General features: G+C 39.7%; 1 protein-coding gene across 2 annotated transcripts in view; it reads left to right on the forward strand.

Moving 5' to 3' along the window:
* Positions 1-15,976, forward strand: part of prim2 (DNA primase subunit 2) — a 107,550-nt gene that overhangs the window by 53,507 nt on the left and 38,067 nt on the right. For both annotated transcript variants that reach the window (XM_088610531.1, XM_088610532.1), the window contains 2 exons: positions 5,654-5,721; positions 12,547-12,619. In XM_088610531.1, the coding sequence (XP_088466657.1) occupies positions 5,654-5,721; positions 12,547-12,619 (141 nt within the window). The remainder of the gene's footprint in view (positions 1-5,653; positions 5,722-12,546; positions 12,620-15,976) is intronic.

Below are 15,976 nucleotides of genomic sequence, written 5' to 3' on the forward strand. Positions count from 1 at the left end.
GTCAAAATATGTATTCCTGAAGGATAACAATCTCTACTTAAATCAGAAATTGCCAAATAAGGTATCTTTTTTTCCTTCCTTCTAGCTTGAGAACTTTTGTCATTCCTTCCCTTAATGCAAAATAACATTTGCAACTAACAAATAATTCATAATTCCTTTCAGTTTTAAATTGTTTCAATACAAAATTGTAGTTTTCCTTTTAAAAAGATAATCTCTTTGGCCTCTGTTTTTTATTTAAGTGCTTCATAAATTTTAATATCATTTTGAAATCTATTACATTGACTTCTTGTTGCCTTTACACTGATTAGCCACGTATTTTAAGCATAATGTATTGGATGAAAACATATTTGGGTTTGGGGTATGTGGGTGAAAATGGCTTGCAAAGTCAGAATAGAAGGCAGTTTCAAATTCAGGACTTTAGAATTGGTTCTTCTCAAAATTTAAAGAAAATTTAGAAAACTAAACTCCAAGGTGACAACTGTTGTATGACTTTTAATATCAAGTCAAGATTTTTTGCATCTCAGACAAGATGTCATTTTGTTGATGAACCAGTGGTTTTAGATGTTTTAAACCATCAGGAGAAATCGTTTCTCCCAGCCCTCTCATGGTATCTCCCTCATTCTACTTAAGTACCCCTAACCAGCCCCACAGCTGCAGCAGGGCCCCTATGTGACAGGGCTTTGATTGTGCCAGCCCAGTTCTGCCTCAAAGCAGGCTATGGGTTAAGAAAGAGGAATCCACCCATCCATTTTCTAACTGCTTCTTCCAGTTTAGCATCACAGGGGAGCTGGAGCCACAGAGCAGAAAAAATTCAAACGAGACGTTCACTTTTAATAAGGTGACTGGTGTCTGAAATGAGTCGGGGAGATGAGTTCATCTCTTCAGGTCGTCGGCTACCTGTTTAAAAGTATGTGAAAGGCTGTGCGCTGTGAGGGTATGTAAAGAAGAGAACATCTCAAAACCGAGATTGGAAGTAAGCCGGCTTTTTTCACTGCAGAATATGACGGAGTACTGAAATGTTTGGAAATAGAGTTGAGCCAGGGATTGGGAGATATTGTCACATACCGTATAACGCTACATCGCCTGTGTAGCAAATATATAGAGTATTATTAACATGGAACGGGATGAAAGTGGGTAATTGAGCAGCAGCCTGAGCTGTAGATTCCAAAGACAATCTACAGAGATCTACAATCTACAAAGACACGGAGGGCAAAGTGGGCTTCCTGGATGAACACCTGCCCAGTGTGACAGTGGGGTGACCGTATACAATTTTAATTAAGGGATCCAGAACCATACAGTATAATGCAGAGTCATTAAGATATTCCCACGCAAGCAGCATTGTCTGTAGTGTTTTTAATAAGCCTGCCTGATTGCAGTGAACTCATTTTGTCATATAAGACTCTTGCCAGCATTAAAGCATCTTTGCATACAGATTGGTGCAGAGACGTAGAGAGAGAAGTAGAGTGAGTGAGTGTTCTGGAGGTGTCCTAAATTCAATCCACATGTCACTTGCACAAAGGGAGGGATATTTTTTTTTCCTAATAGGGATATAACAGCAGTCTTGATATTACTCCCAAATATGCCCTTTTCCTTTTCCTTCCTATGTCATGTCAAGCAAAAGTGGACATAATTTTTGCCATCTATTATCCCTAGTGTGAGTGGGTGTGTGAGATCAAATTGAGTATCTGAACTGTGCAGTTTACAGTATAGTATGCATAGCATGAAGTTTAACTTCATGGGATCTGACAGTAGGAATAATAGTAAAATGTTCATTGTTGCTGAGTCCCAGAACTTGTAAGTAGCTTGGTCCACTGCCACTTAAATACTAATTCTGCCTGAGTCTTTGTACAAGGAATGAAGCATGTTGTCTGTGTAATGAGTTTAATTATTGTCATACAAGGTTGTTTTTCAAATCTGTGACCTCAGAAAAGGTGATATTGTTGAGCATGCTCTAAAGAATTCCAACTTGGTTTCCAGTTCAGTAATTTTCCTAAGATGAGGTTTATGCAATTTTGAGGCAAATATTATAGTTATCTGTAATAACACCTTTGATTGCATCCCACAGAAATGAGGTTTATTGACTGAGCCACATTTAATATAATGAAATTCCTGCAATTTAGATTGCAAATGCCAATCTGAAAAGTCTCATTTTGTAGTGGTGGTGTATTGAAATACAAAAATGTATTAGTTAAAACATCTGCAAAACTCTGTGATCTGATAGTGACTTGGTTAGCATCTCCACATTGTACATCACACATCGCAGTGTGATTTATGTCTGCCTAAAACCAAAGTGAATTCTTTGACTGAAGGATTAAACTGAGGCCATATCTTTACCACACCAAGATCAGGCATAATGGCATTATTTTGCAGTGATGTAGATGCCTGAACCTGGGCATTGGTCTCTGTTGCCCTCAGCTCTACCAAAAGTAATATCAAAGTCAGTTAATTCCAGGAATGTTGTCAGGAAACATTCATGCCTGACATGTCCTGACACCAAAACGCAAGCCCCATTTTCACATCCAGCCAGCTTCCAAAAAGAACCGTCTGTCCTGGAGGAGAGTCCTGAAAATAAACACTCGGGATTGGTCACGGCCTCCTGGAGATTCATATACTATACATGTCCATATATCCTAAGTGTCTTCAGTAAATATGTCATGTTGTGCCAGATTACTGCTCTCCAACAAGATCATCCTGTTCCAACCCCTCCAGTGAGGCCCACAGTTTGAATATTGTCCTTTTGCTGAAGAGCTATCCTTTGCATGTTTATGTTCTCAGGCATGGCAGCAAATTGGGAGGTCACAACACTATTTCATTATCGCATAGCTGCATTTTCTGATACACAGACAGGATTGGCAGTGTTGTCCTTTTGTTCAAATAAAAAGAACCAAATTCTTACAATTTTTCTTTTGCTGAAGAGGAAAGGGGAGATTGGATAAGATCTCATCCAGACCAGGCTTAAAATATAATAAGTTCATCGATGGTGAGAAGGATCTGTAGCAGGTGCTCCTGCCTTGTGCTTCCTTGCTGGTGCACCAGTCATCTGGTCTCTAAATGTGTTCATGCTTGAGTAATAGTGTCTTCACACAGGTGGCTTCTTGAGAGGTCAGCATCCATCATTCATAAACCAGTGGAGATGGCAAACGTATTGTGTGTGCAACAGTGTGAAACACACATCAATCTCCAGAGGGCAAGGGTCACAAATGTGGACCTTTTGAGACTGAAGCCCTGATTGTCAAAATAATGTGGGCATAGAGGGAGCTTATATACTGTTAGCTGTGTGCATGCATTTCTATATATGTGTGTGAAGTCTGTACACATCATCGTCACGTTCTTCATTGTTTCATGGATGGCATGATAAGTGCTGTTACATCAACTTCTATGCAGAGAGTGAGATCTTGATTCAATATAGGCCATATCCCTGTCTGTATCTGTTCCTGGCCTACCTAATATGTAGCTTTGCCTTTTCTGAATTACCTTATTCAGGTAAGAGAACATAGGAATTACTACTAATTGGCACCTTTTTTAATATCTGTAATTTTGATTTTCAGACACTAAACTGCACAGCAGCTTTACTGAGCTCAGAGCCTGGAATCTGTTGAATGTGTAAAAAGTGGAATTTTGCATATGCATTTAGTACACATTGAGTCCTGGGTTTTTCCTGGTTTGTCTGCTTTCTAAAACTGTCAGTTATTGGGGTCTTTGACAAGTAGGATATGAATGTTATTTTAATTCTTCTCCCTGTTGTAATTTCATACTCAGATGGGGAAGTTGGAGCCAATTGCCCTGGTAATGAAGCTGCTAACGGTTCTGTTTCAGGTCAGCTAGAGATGTCTTCAATTTTAGTTGGCACACTGGGCCCGTGTGGCCTGACCTCCAATGGCGGTTCAGGTATCTGGTCCATGTACTTCTTGTTTCTCAGTAATTAGGTAGGTCAGCAACATCACCCCAGTAAAGTAATGACTTCCTCCTACATGTGCGCCTTTGTGATTCACATGCATTTTAATGATTTTCCTATGCAATTTGAGGACAGGACGTGCAGGAGTGAGTGTTTCATTAAAGAGTGTGAAATTGGCAAGTGCTGCCCATCCAACTGTGGATTTTTCTTCTTTAAATGTTCTAAATGATGGTAGCAAGGGCTGATAAACTACAGACCCATTGACTTTGTTCTAAAATTACTCTAGGAGGTGGTACACACAGCTCTAATCAGATGGACGGGTTTCTAATGAGGGTTTTGTTTTTTAAGGTGTCTGTGGTTATACTTTAGCCTGTAAAGCTCAGAGGAAATACTTTTTTAGAGCTAAATAATGGCACTGTGTTGCATAACAGAATTTGAAGGTGTTAAGAGTACAGTTACTGTAAGTGAATAAAATATGTACTCAAAAACTCAGTCAATTTTCTCCTCACTTGTTGCTTAAAGCTGCTTTACCAAAGGAGTACAAGTACAAGGAATTTTATATTTTGTATTTCCTTTTTAATTTAAGGATGTCTGAACTGTCTGTTGTAACAGCTATTGTTTTAAACTGTTCCATAGCTCAAAGATCTGAATTTCCTCAAGCTGCATGCCACTGAGAGAGCTCTTCTGCCAAGTCAGCATTTTCCTCTAAGATTTTTATTTTAGAGCAAAACCTTCTTTGCTTTAACTAAGCTCTAACTCGGCAATCATTAATCCTCTGCGATGAGACCAGCCTCCTGTACACTACTTACCACTCTGCTGTTTCAATAATTTGATCCTGTTTTAAACGTAGAACCTCTTCATTATGGTCCCCGTTTTCTTTCAGTTATTGATGCCTTGTTATCATAGGTGAGGAGTGATTGATGGTCTAATTGCTTAAACGAGTCTCGTTTCTCTGCAGAAGGGCTAAACCCTGCTTTAATTGGTTTTACAGGTTTTACAGTCACAGATTGAAATGGTAGTTTGCCCATTTAATTTTTCTTTACAGGGTTTTTTCAATGATAAAGTGTAATAATTTCAGATGACAGATTGTATAACTTTCAAATGAGAAATTGAGACTAAATCAGAACTAAAAGCATTTCATGCATAAGAAAATATTTATATACCCCTGTTAAACTCGCACGCAGGGCTAGCGTGACTTGAATAGCTCAGGGTGTAGCCCATTGATTTTCTGCAAGGGGCCCCAGTGAAAAGATTTTTTCTTTAAAGGCTTCTGAAGTCTACATCTTCTGTGAAGCCTCTAACACGTAAATTTACAAGATCTGTGGGACATAATCCCATTCTTTAACAAAGAAGAAAAGTATCTCATTACTTGTGTTTCTGTCTGCTATGATCCTGCAGGCATTTGTTGTGGATTGTACTCTGTGGAAGAACATGCTACACTGTTTTGTCGTGTTGAAACCACTTGGGGAAAAAAAATCTGCTGGAAAAATCGTAAAAAATGTTGTCCTTTCTCTACAGTGTATAGATACAGCACAACAGCTTAGGGCTCTATGTTAAGTGATTAGTGATTAGATACACTTTTGATCTTTAAAATTGTTTTTCAGTGTTCATTGAATATTGATTTCTGGTGGTTCAGTTGAATTTTTTTTCACCCAAATTTCAAAGTGTAACCTCGGTTCAACAAGAGATGGCCGTTTTATTTTTGTGGTAACAAGACGGCTGTGTGATCCAACTCATTGGCGTGTCTTTGTCTCGTAGCTGACGGCGCGCTCCCTGCCTGTGCTGCAGTCTGATGAGAGGCTCCAGCCCCTGCTTAGCCATCTCAGGTAATTCTGCTCCTCTTCCTCCTCCAGCTGCATGCCTTTATGAAGTCACGATAACATCGGCTGCAGATGCAGCCCGTTTTCTATTGAACGGTTTCGCCGACACATTTCTAACGTCAGCCCTGCCTAATGGAAAAGCCGATGCCTGTCCAGGGCTTGGTGACATGGAGAGAGAGAGACATATTTTTTATTAAAGTCCTGCTCTCATGTCTAGACAGTATTTTTCAGAACAAAAGGGAAAAAAACACAGAACAGTGTTGAAAGTCATTGAGGTACACACAGCATGCAGACAGCATGTGATTTTATCCTCAGAAGTTTAAAACAATATTTTAGTGGAGGAGATTGTAGTGGAGTTATTTTTATAATCATAAATCTGAGGTTTTTATATTTTACCCTCAGAAAGCAGTTATTCTTTTACAGTGTGTAGCCAGGAGCTCAAGGTTGCTCTTATGAGTGGTTTCTAAACCCCTGTTGTTGACAGCTGTTCTAGACCACTGAATAGAGCTGTGCCAGCTTGAGACGTCTTTAGCTGCACTGCTGTGATTGGGTGGATCTCTGAAGAGAGTCTTACTTGCAAGGCCAGGTACCTCTAGGTCATTCTCCACAATGACGTTACTGAGAATGGCTCGATAGATATATATACTGCACACCAGGAGAAACCTATCGCATATAAAGGCTACACATTTACACAGTTATTATATGGAAAATGACAATCTTTTGTGTAATACATGCACTGACGGTTTGTTAAACAACAGGAACATTTCAAGGGGGGTCTATTGTGCATGTTACAAGCAACCTGTGCGTGCTTTCACTGTTGGAGGCACTGCGAGCTGTACATCTGCAACACTTACAGGCGCTGACTTGTAGTATTTAATCCATTATTCTAATGGAACCAGGAGAAGGATGAACCCTGGATGCCACAATTCATACCTGTTCACCCCACACATGTGCAGTGGGGCTCATATCTAGCAAGGTAGGGTGCAAATGTCACATTATCTCACAAGAAAGCCATTGTTACACAAGCGGCGTGTGGAAGCACATCAGGATGAGCCCTCAGGAAGAGCAGCAGATTGCCATCACTGCAGGTGGAGGTCCTTAGCAATTAAAACAGATCTGCCTAGACCATCACCCTTTGGGTCAATGAGTCTGTTGTACACAACAATGAGTGCATCAGGCCAGGGTGACTTACTCATGTCTCCCACATATTGATCTCACAAAGGCATCATCCTCTTGATAAATTGGGCATATTTTGTTAATCTGTGTTTTTCTTTCCTAATTTACATTAAGATTGACATGTAACCTCATTATCTGAGCCCTGTCAACTTTTTAACATCACAAGGTACATACAGTAGGCAAAGGTCAGTCTTGAATCAATCTGATGCCCAAAAAGGCACCTAATGTCCAAACTCTGTATACTTTGTTTTTCTAAAACCATACATATGAACAGTCTCTTTTGCTGTTCAGTATATACTGTACACAAACACCTGCAAAAAGTATTATAGTGAAGATGTCTGTTATTCTTGTAATTCAAGGGATATATATTTGTGATCATGAGATTAATATGAATAAGTGCAGTTGTTCCATAATTCTGTGCATACATTTTATCATATTATAACAGTATTCTTTTTCGTCAACGCAGTGATTTTAAGTAGGAGTTGGGACCATTCAGAGAGTATAACTCAGTATTTGGTTGTATAGCCCTTTGTGAATGACTTGACAAGTCTAGATTTCCACATTTTCTTACTGATGAAATCTTTAGTTCCATTGGACATACTTTTGAGTCATTCTTATGATGTATGGTGAAGTAATGCCCAATAAGTATGCACACATTTCCTTCTGCACACACACACAAAATGTTTCTGTAAACGTGTGAAGTCTGTATCCATCAGTGATAAAGATGAGTGAGGTAGCTACTGCATGCTTGCCCAGGCCATGCTTCACAGATGAGGGGCTGCTCCTTGAAGCATCTGTAGTTCTTTCCAGCACTTTAGTCAATCGTGGTCTCATCAGTCCAGTTAGTTTCAAAGTTCTCATGGCTCATCTTTGTACTTCTGATCACATCCTGAATTATGTATCATATTGTATTAATCATATTAATCTCATGGTCACAAGTACACATTTCGCCAAAATATGAATTTTGGATTTGCTTTTCCAGTACTGTTGGACGACCCTGTATTTTAAGTTTGCTCAACATTTCAGACCGCAGTATTGTAACCAATTGATAATTATCTTTTAACATTTCCAAACTGTTTCAAGTTCATGTGTCTTTACTCAATGCTGATGCACATCATACATGTGCCACTTGAAGTTTCTGCTAGTAAAAGAAGCATCATTTAGGAGCTGCATTGAGAGCTACAGTATGGTTACCTGCCTACATTACACAGCCTGCTCGTGATTTCAAGCCAAATGCACGAGGCTGCTCCTCATTTGCAGTGGACCTATTTAGGGAACACTAACAGGGAATGGCCCTGTCACAGGTAGCTACATCTTTTGGAATTCATCATTTCCTCGTTCTGCAATGCATATGTCATCAACAGACAAGCAACATTTCATCACTTTCATCATCCCACAAGACCGCTGTAACCCATCAGAGACCAGTGTTTACTGCTGTGTGGTATCACGCTGTAATGCCACTGTCACTTTGTTGGTCTGTGTGCTTAACAGACCTGAGTGGATTCCTTTTCACTGTGGCCGGTTCATCTGGCAGCAGTTTAATGTGTTTTCTTCGCTAGGCAGTTGGTTTGGAGTGGGGTGCCATCATCTGGGAACATTGACTGTAGACGTTTTGCCTTTTAACCAGATGAACAAGCTCAGGAGGGAGATATCACAGCCAGCCTTGTGTTGGTAATGCCCTGTGACCAGGAGGTGCTGGCACCAGTAATTGCTGGTCATCATCACCTTGTTTTGGAGTAGTGGAGTACTGACTCTTTTCCAGGATGATGATGACAGCTAACACACTGTAAGGTGTGACTATTCCTGGCACAGAGCAACATTCCCACAGTGTGCTGGCATGCACTTTGCCTAGCTCTGAATCCTGTTTAGCATTTCTGGGACAGAATAGTGTGACTGATTGAAAGGGTTCAGTGTGTCTGATAACAGATGGCCATCTTACAGCAGCCAGTAGTGAACAGCTAGAGTAGTTTGGGATATGTCTATATTACAACCTGTTTCTGTCAAGGCCTGAAGTGGTGTACACTTGTCACTAATCCATAGTTCGATTTTGTAAAATGTGGTCATATTGGGCAACCCCCACTAGAGCAATTAAAACTAAATTCATAGTGTACTGCTTACTGAACACTAATAATTTGGATATGGTATCAAAATGTGCTTTGTGGATTGGAAAAAAATTGCATTTCTCAAGAGCTATATTGCTTCCAAAAATAATATATAGTATGTACATTCTCTGTATGCATACAAAAGTTCTTAAAATACAGCCAACAGTATATATACTGTCAAATGCAAATTAATGTTACTTTAAACAAATTTAATTTTGAGAATGGGTCTTCAAGTGCAGTTGTTTCATTGGTCCTTGATATGTTGTGACTGTACACATTCATGCTGTCTGTTTGGTAAGACGTGATGGGAATATGTGATTGCTAACCTCCCATGTGTCTATACTTTGTTTCTCTTTTATCATCATTCAGGTTCCCCAATTATTTTCATAACTAAAATCCCATAGATTGCAGAGAGAAAATTATTGAGCCATAACATTTTCCCATCCTTACCGTAGCCCCCAGTACTGGCACGTGACACCACAGTTCTAGCGTCTGCCTTGGAGCTGGACAGAGCTCTCTCACTGATCGTGCTCAATCCTGTTGCTGCCTGCCCACCAGCAGGGGGTGCTGGAGCGCAGTGAGCTGGTGATCCCAGCTGTTTTCTCATTCGTGTCACTCTGAGCTTCCATCTGCTGCTGCTGCAAATTCCTGACCAAATTCCCTGTGCTGAGTCTATATAAGACTCATGCTGCACCGTGATCACAGGATGGGACCGAAAGGGACATGTTGGAATCCCTTTTCAATTGGAAAGGTGTTTCGCTTATCATAACCATCCAGTCTTGCTCATGTGAGGATATTTGCACTGCATTCACACAAAGAAGAGTAATAATAAAGACATTCTCAAAGGACTTCAGTACAAGTGGATGGGGACTTTATTCCAAATGCCCATTCTTAATTGGATGCATTTACAAAGAGACTGCAGGAACAGTAGGTTACGATTCACTGCTGTGTTCCTGAGTCATGTTTGCTGGGGCAGCACGATAAAGCGATGTTAAATGCCGTCCTGTGCTTCTGAAAGAAACAAGCATCCCCTAATGCCAGACTCTTTTGCATCAAAAAGACAGTGAGAGGGATTAAGCTCCAAGCAGTTTCTGGCCACAGCTTGCCTCAGAAGAAGGAGCGTACAGCTAAGCTGGCCCTGTGATGTACACATTGTGGCTCAGTCTGGCATTCATCTTCGAAGTCAGGGAGGATAAAGTCGTACAATGTGTCGATGTGTCAGTCACAGTTATAAAAAGGATCTTGTTGTTCTGTAAGAATTTCAGATTAGAGTGGTTATCTTATTTCTTGGTCTAAAAACCGTGTCACAAAATAGAAAAACTGAAAAAATAATAACTTCTTCAGTCGGTATAACTGGGCACATAGTATTGAAAGTGCTTCAGGTCCGTAAAATGTTGAGAGGGCTGAAAAGGGTAATCCAGTGGTTTGTGAGCAGTGAACCGAGAGCCAGAGGATGTGCATTTGGGCTTTAGAATGGCGTAAAAGGTCTCAAGACAATGGTGGTTTTCTAGAACAACCTGTCCCACAGTGTAGACACTGATCTATGAGATGACAGGATACTCCATTTACATGCTTCCAGCTGCCAAAGTCATTCTTTTTGAGATTTAACATTCAAAATGTGAAATAACTGATGGTTTTGTATTTGTAACATTTAATTTTGCATGGATAATCACTGTTTGTGGATACTTTGACCCTCTTTACTGGCCTGCTTACTTTCTGAACTGACGTCTTCTGACCTAGAAAAACCCATTAACCGAGTCACGCATGTTAATAGGTAATTAGCAGGTTCAAGTGGCAAGTCCATGTCGCACACAATGTGCTGAGAAGGTGAGGAGCAAACCTGGCTGTAACACGTCAGTTTGTACATCAACAAACAAAACAAATGATCATGTCCCATTTAAGATTCTGGCTTTGAGTGAAATAACATATCTTCTATAGTGGAGTGTGGAATTGTCATTATAGAACAATTATAGACCATTGGCTATTTGGAATGTCAGCTTATTCCACACAGAGCTTTAATCATTTCACTGAACCAACCACCAGCATGTTCAAACAGGGCACTAATTACTCGGCTGATGAGCCTGTGAACTTATTCTGACCAAGTCTTTAATTATTTAATCAAAACTGTTAAGTTCAGGTTAATTAAGAGCCAATTTCCTTACTAGAACTGAGGTGTCACAGTTAAGCTGCTGAAAAGCCTTGCAGCTCTTTGTTTTGATAACATATCTATGCGTTTTAAAAATTTTAGGCTATAACAGGCCAGTAATATCAGGCCAGGCCAGTGAGTTTGTCGTGAAACGTAAAATTCAGATCAGGTCACCTTGTTACAAAATGATATGCTCTGAAGTCATTTCTATGCCCTTTTACAAAACACTTTTAAGGCACTGGATCTCTAGTCTTGAGCAGAGGAGGTTGAGCACTCAGTACTAGTATTTAGTATCTTGAAAGGTACAGACAAAAGAAACCTGGTGAGCCAATAATAAAAGTCTTCAGAACACAGCTGAAAACTCATTTTCTGTTTCGTTTCTTGTCGAGCTGGTTTTCTTCTGAACTTTTTGTGTTCAGTGCCTTTACCTAGAGCTTTAAAAATTCCAGCTTCTGAAGTAGCTCGGCACATAAAAAGGTTACAGACCAAGGAGGCCACCATGATCATCGCAGTTGTTTGCCTGCTATGAGCTAATGGATCTGAGGGACTCATCCAGCTGGTTTTTGAAATAAGACGGAATATAAGCTTCGACAGCATGGCTAGGCAGCTTGTCACTAGTGTATGAGAGAAAGCGAAGTACATCGATGTTTCTTATGCTTGAGTGCATTACTCTTCAGAACCGTGGTTGTGTGATGCTAATTCACTTCTTATGTACCCTTGCTGGCTGTCGGTTTAAAGACTTATTTAATCTACCAACATGGGAAGTAACAGCCTTCACTGGAAATACAGTATATCACAGAATGCATGTGACAAAAAAACAAAAAAACACGGAACGTTTAAAGGGACTTTAATGGAAGTCTACCTTGAACACTTTAATAGTTTTGAACTTTTCCCACTTTCATTGGACAATCAAAAAAGCAACACAAGTTCTTAAGATGTTGTGCTTGTCATGCAATAATGCATTATCTCTACATTCATTACCAAATTGCACGTGACTTGCTGCTTTCACTCCAGGACCCAGCTGTCTATGATGTGTCAGATCCTCTGGGATCACTCAGTGCCATAAGAACAGCAAATGTTCCCAACTCTATTAAATCCATGAACACAGCTGTATTTACGCAAATGTCTGACAAGGGTGTTGATTGCACCTTCAGGAAAATGCATGCACATTGTCAGAAGTCCTCTGGTATCCCAGCTTTTGAATAGAATGGTGTCAAGGCTGGTTGAACCATCAGTGGGGAAAAGCAAGTGTATGCTGACAGGCAGAACAATGTGGTCTGTATTTGCTTTGTAGATAATATACTGGGCGATAATGACAAAATAGGTGATTGGAATAGCATACTGCAAAGTACCTACTGCAGGTAGGTTAATTTTCCAAGCTTAAATTTGTTTGTTTTTTCTTTTCAGCCATGCTTATGTTGGACAAGATTACAGCATTCAGAAGAATATTGGAAAAGTGTCCCTGGAGCAGATAGATTCAGTATGTATAACGTCTAAGCTTATCGTTGTGTCTGGTCCATCAGGTGCTACAGTCTCATGAAAACCTGTCTCCTTGATAAGTTCATGTCATTTTTCCCAAGTTCTCAAAATAAGCCTCAGAAATCAGTAACCACAATTACATATGGATATATACTGTAACAGTGTAGAGTATGGACTAGGGGTGTCTGAATGGTAGTGATACAGGCCATTTATTTCATGAAGATCTAAGCTTCCATAAGCTGCTGATTGTTCAGAAAGTTAGGGGATAAATTATGGATCATAACACTTCTTTGTACCAATTATTCCTGATATGGAATGTAGTGATTGTAATGTAATATAATGACATGCAAGAGGGCCGTGGAAGCCTTCGCTTTTGTAGTCGTTAGACACCACATTCTCCCAAAGGTGATGTGAGGGCTCTGTTGTGTGGAAGGGAGTACAGATCTGAGGCGGAGCAGCTCCCAGCCGGTGCTCTTCCACTGGTACCTGTCTTGTGTCAAGCAGGGCTAGCAAGTCCACGTGGCAGGCTGGGTTCAAACGAAGGACCCCAGCTGTTCCAGGGAGCACAGCAGCGGGGTCTGTTTCAGGGGTCTCTTGAGCTGGCCTTGAGCTTAAAGGTTGGCACGGATTAGCTTTTACTCCATTTTAGGTCAGGGTGAACACACTCAAGAATCAGCATTTTGATCGTTCTGTGCAGACTTTTGCTTACATTGCAGCTCCAGCTCCGGCAATGCTTGTACTGTATATCCAAAGCCATTTAAGGCATTCTACATTTTAAATGATTTCAGCACTGGCTGCTGTTTTCATTAATTGGTCCATTGCCTAATGCAAATTTTGTCCTTCAAATTTGCATTAATTCCCTATAGGATTGAATGTATTTTACTGCAAAGTCTTTTCAATGCAAAAGCAGCTTATCCAGTTTTTATGCTTTTTGTCCCGTTTTTTTAAAAAATCTACTCATAATCAGGAGCGCACAACTTTGTATAATGTTTTGTTTCAGTGCCCTTTGTAAAAGAAAGCTTTACATTAAAACAGATGTGATTTAAGTGGATTTAATGAGATATAGTCAGGCTGTAACCACTTTTTCAATGTACTTTTATAGAGTTAATTGTGTGGGTAGAAGCAGCTTTTTTGTGATAGTGTAGTCATTATTGAAGACAGGTTTACAATTTCCATGCATGCAGCCAGCACGTCTAAAGAAAAGGTGACAGGACACGTGAGAGGTTGGCTTCATTTAAGATAACACCTTGGTTATAAATTACGGGGGGTTTTAAATTAAAGAAGTGGGTTTCGGGGTCTTTTCTGCTAATTGCTGTTGTTAACTGCTTGCAAGTTTTTTACTTATTTTTTGCCATGAAATAATTTGTAACCTGGTGTGGTTTTGTAACAGATGGGGGGACTTCTTGACAATTATTTGTGCCATATTTCCCATCTCAATGGTGAGCCTCGACTTATTAACGGGGTTTGTTGATTTCTAAGATGTTTGCCTTCTTTGTTGACTTCCTAAAATCAACCAAACAGTCTTGCTCTGCTACTTCTGGAGCTGTGAGTCATCAGAATTCTCTGTTGAGTCCTTAGCAGTGTGGTGGTAGATCTGTTTTTCAGGTCTTAATTGTTGTCAGAACAAGTCACCCTAGGCTAGGTATCTGTCCTAGGCTCTTTGAAAGCAGGGTAGCACTCAGATTTTCCTCACAGCTTTGAAAGAATTCTTTCAAAGAGGCTTTCTGTTCCTTAATATGTAAACCTTTATTTTTTTTAAAGATAAATTAATTTATATTATACCTACTAGATGGAATCTAAGGGATTTGATGTAAAAAAGGACATCTTAATGTAACATTTGGTGTGGTTACACTTATTATGGACACTGTTACCTTGACAAAAATTGCAAAGTATTATTTTCTGTGCTTTTAAGCTTGATAGTCCACATTTGTATTCCACATTCATGAATTGAAAGCATTACCATTAAAGAAAGAAAAATGTGCTAGCCATCTCAAAATTCATCTGTTTCTCATGTATTGTATCAAACCTGGTCTACTTCCAAAGTGGGATTGCTTTACATTAACAAAGAGAACGTGTGTTAGCTGTACGTAAGGGACCCCACGATAAGCATACGGGCAAACATTTCCCCTTGAAAAAATACGATAGAGAAGGTAATCTTTTAGGTAATTCCGTTATTGTTTGAAAGTTATTTTTGCATTCAAGTTAAATTATACTGAAGAGACTGAAGGCTACTCAACTGGCCTCAGTTTTGATTTTTAGTTGTATTGAGAAAAGACAGGAGTACATTGAGCATGTGCAATAAAAGTTCTAATTTTAAAGAAAGAAGCAGCTTTTAACATGATCCTACAACTTTGAAATAAACAAACTCATTTAGGGACATTAATGAGAAAGCTTTGAAAAGAATAGCACTTCAATTAGTGCAGTTTTATTTTTACTAACATTTAGTGGGAGGCTGTATTCATTTGCTAATGTGCTCACGTTTCCAGTATTACTACCTGTTCCCAGAGAATAAACAAAATGAAATTCATGTACTGTATGCCATATCAGGTGGGCTTCTTTGAATAGCATAGCTCTAAAACCTGATTGTGCAGCATAACTGACAGCAAATGGCCTGACACAAATCTAATTTAGTTTTCAAGGAGTCTATAAATTGTTCCCATGAATTACTGTTGACTTCTGCAATTGCTGTTTTATTAAGGCATGTACTGTATATATCCACTTAGTGCCACTTTCCGGTAATGATGAAAGAGAATGTAAGTTTTTTTCTTTTTCTTCAGGACCATTCTTGTGGTCCTGGGATTGTGCTTCTAGAGCTCGTAGACACATGCACAAGATCTTGGGTTTGTTTGAGGGACCTCATAAGCTAGGTACTGTAAACCAGGCTCTGTAATCTTAAATACTAATGTTTTACAGGCTGGAGGATTTTCTACATATATCAGAGCATTAAATGAGCCATGGGATCATTCTTTTGAATCAGTAAATCTCCATTGGTTTGAATTAAAAGTGATGTATAAACATCTATAAGGTCTCTTAGTCAGGCACTGAGTTTCAAGAAAAGATTCAACCATGAAATTCAAGAAGCTTTCAAAACAATACTAGGATAAAGTTATGGGAAAAACGCAGATCAAGAGAAGGGTATAAAAGACATTTCAAAATGAATGAATGCCCTTTTAAAAACGTGACGTTAACCATTAAAAGTGGGTAGTGGATTGTACCACCTAGAAACTGCCTAGACCCGGCTGTCCCTTCGGGAAATCACCACAGGGCAAACAGCAGCTTCGGAGGAGCTCCGGGGGTGATATGGGAGAAAGTGCCCATGAGTCGTTAATGTCCCGGTCACTCCATAAAGCTGGCCTGT

This window comes from Lepisosteus platostomus, chromosome 17 (genome assembly GCF_059453375.1).
Source record: "Lepisosteus platostomus isolate fLepPlt1 chromosome 17, fLepPlt1.hap1, whole genome shotgun sequence".
NCBI lineage: Eukaryota > Metazoa > Chordata > Actinopteri > Semionotiformes > Lepisosteidae > Lepisosteus > Lepisosteus platostomus.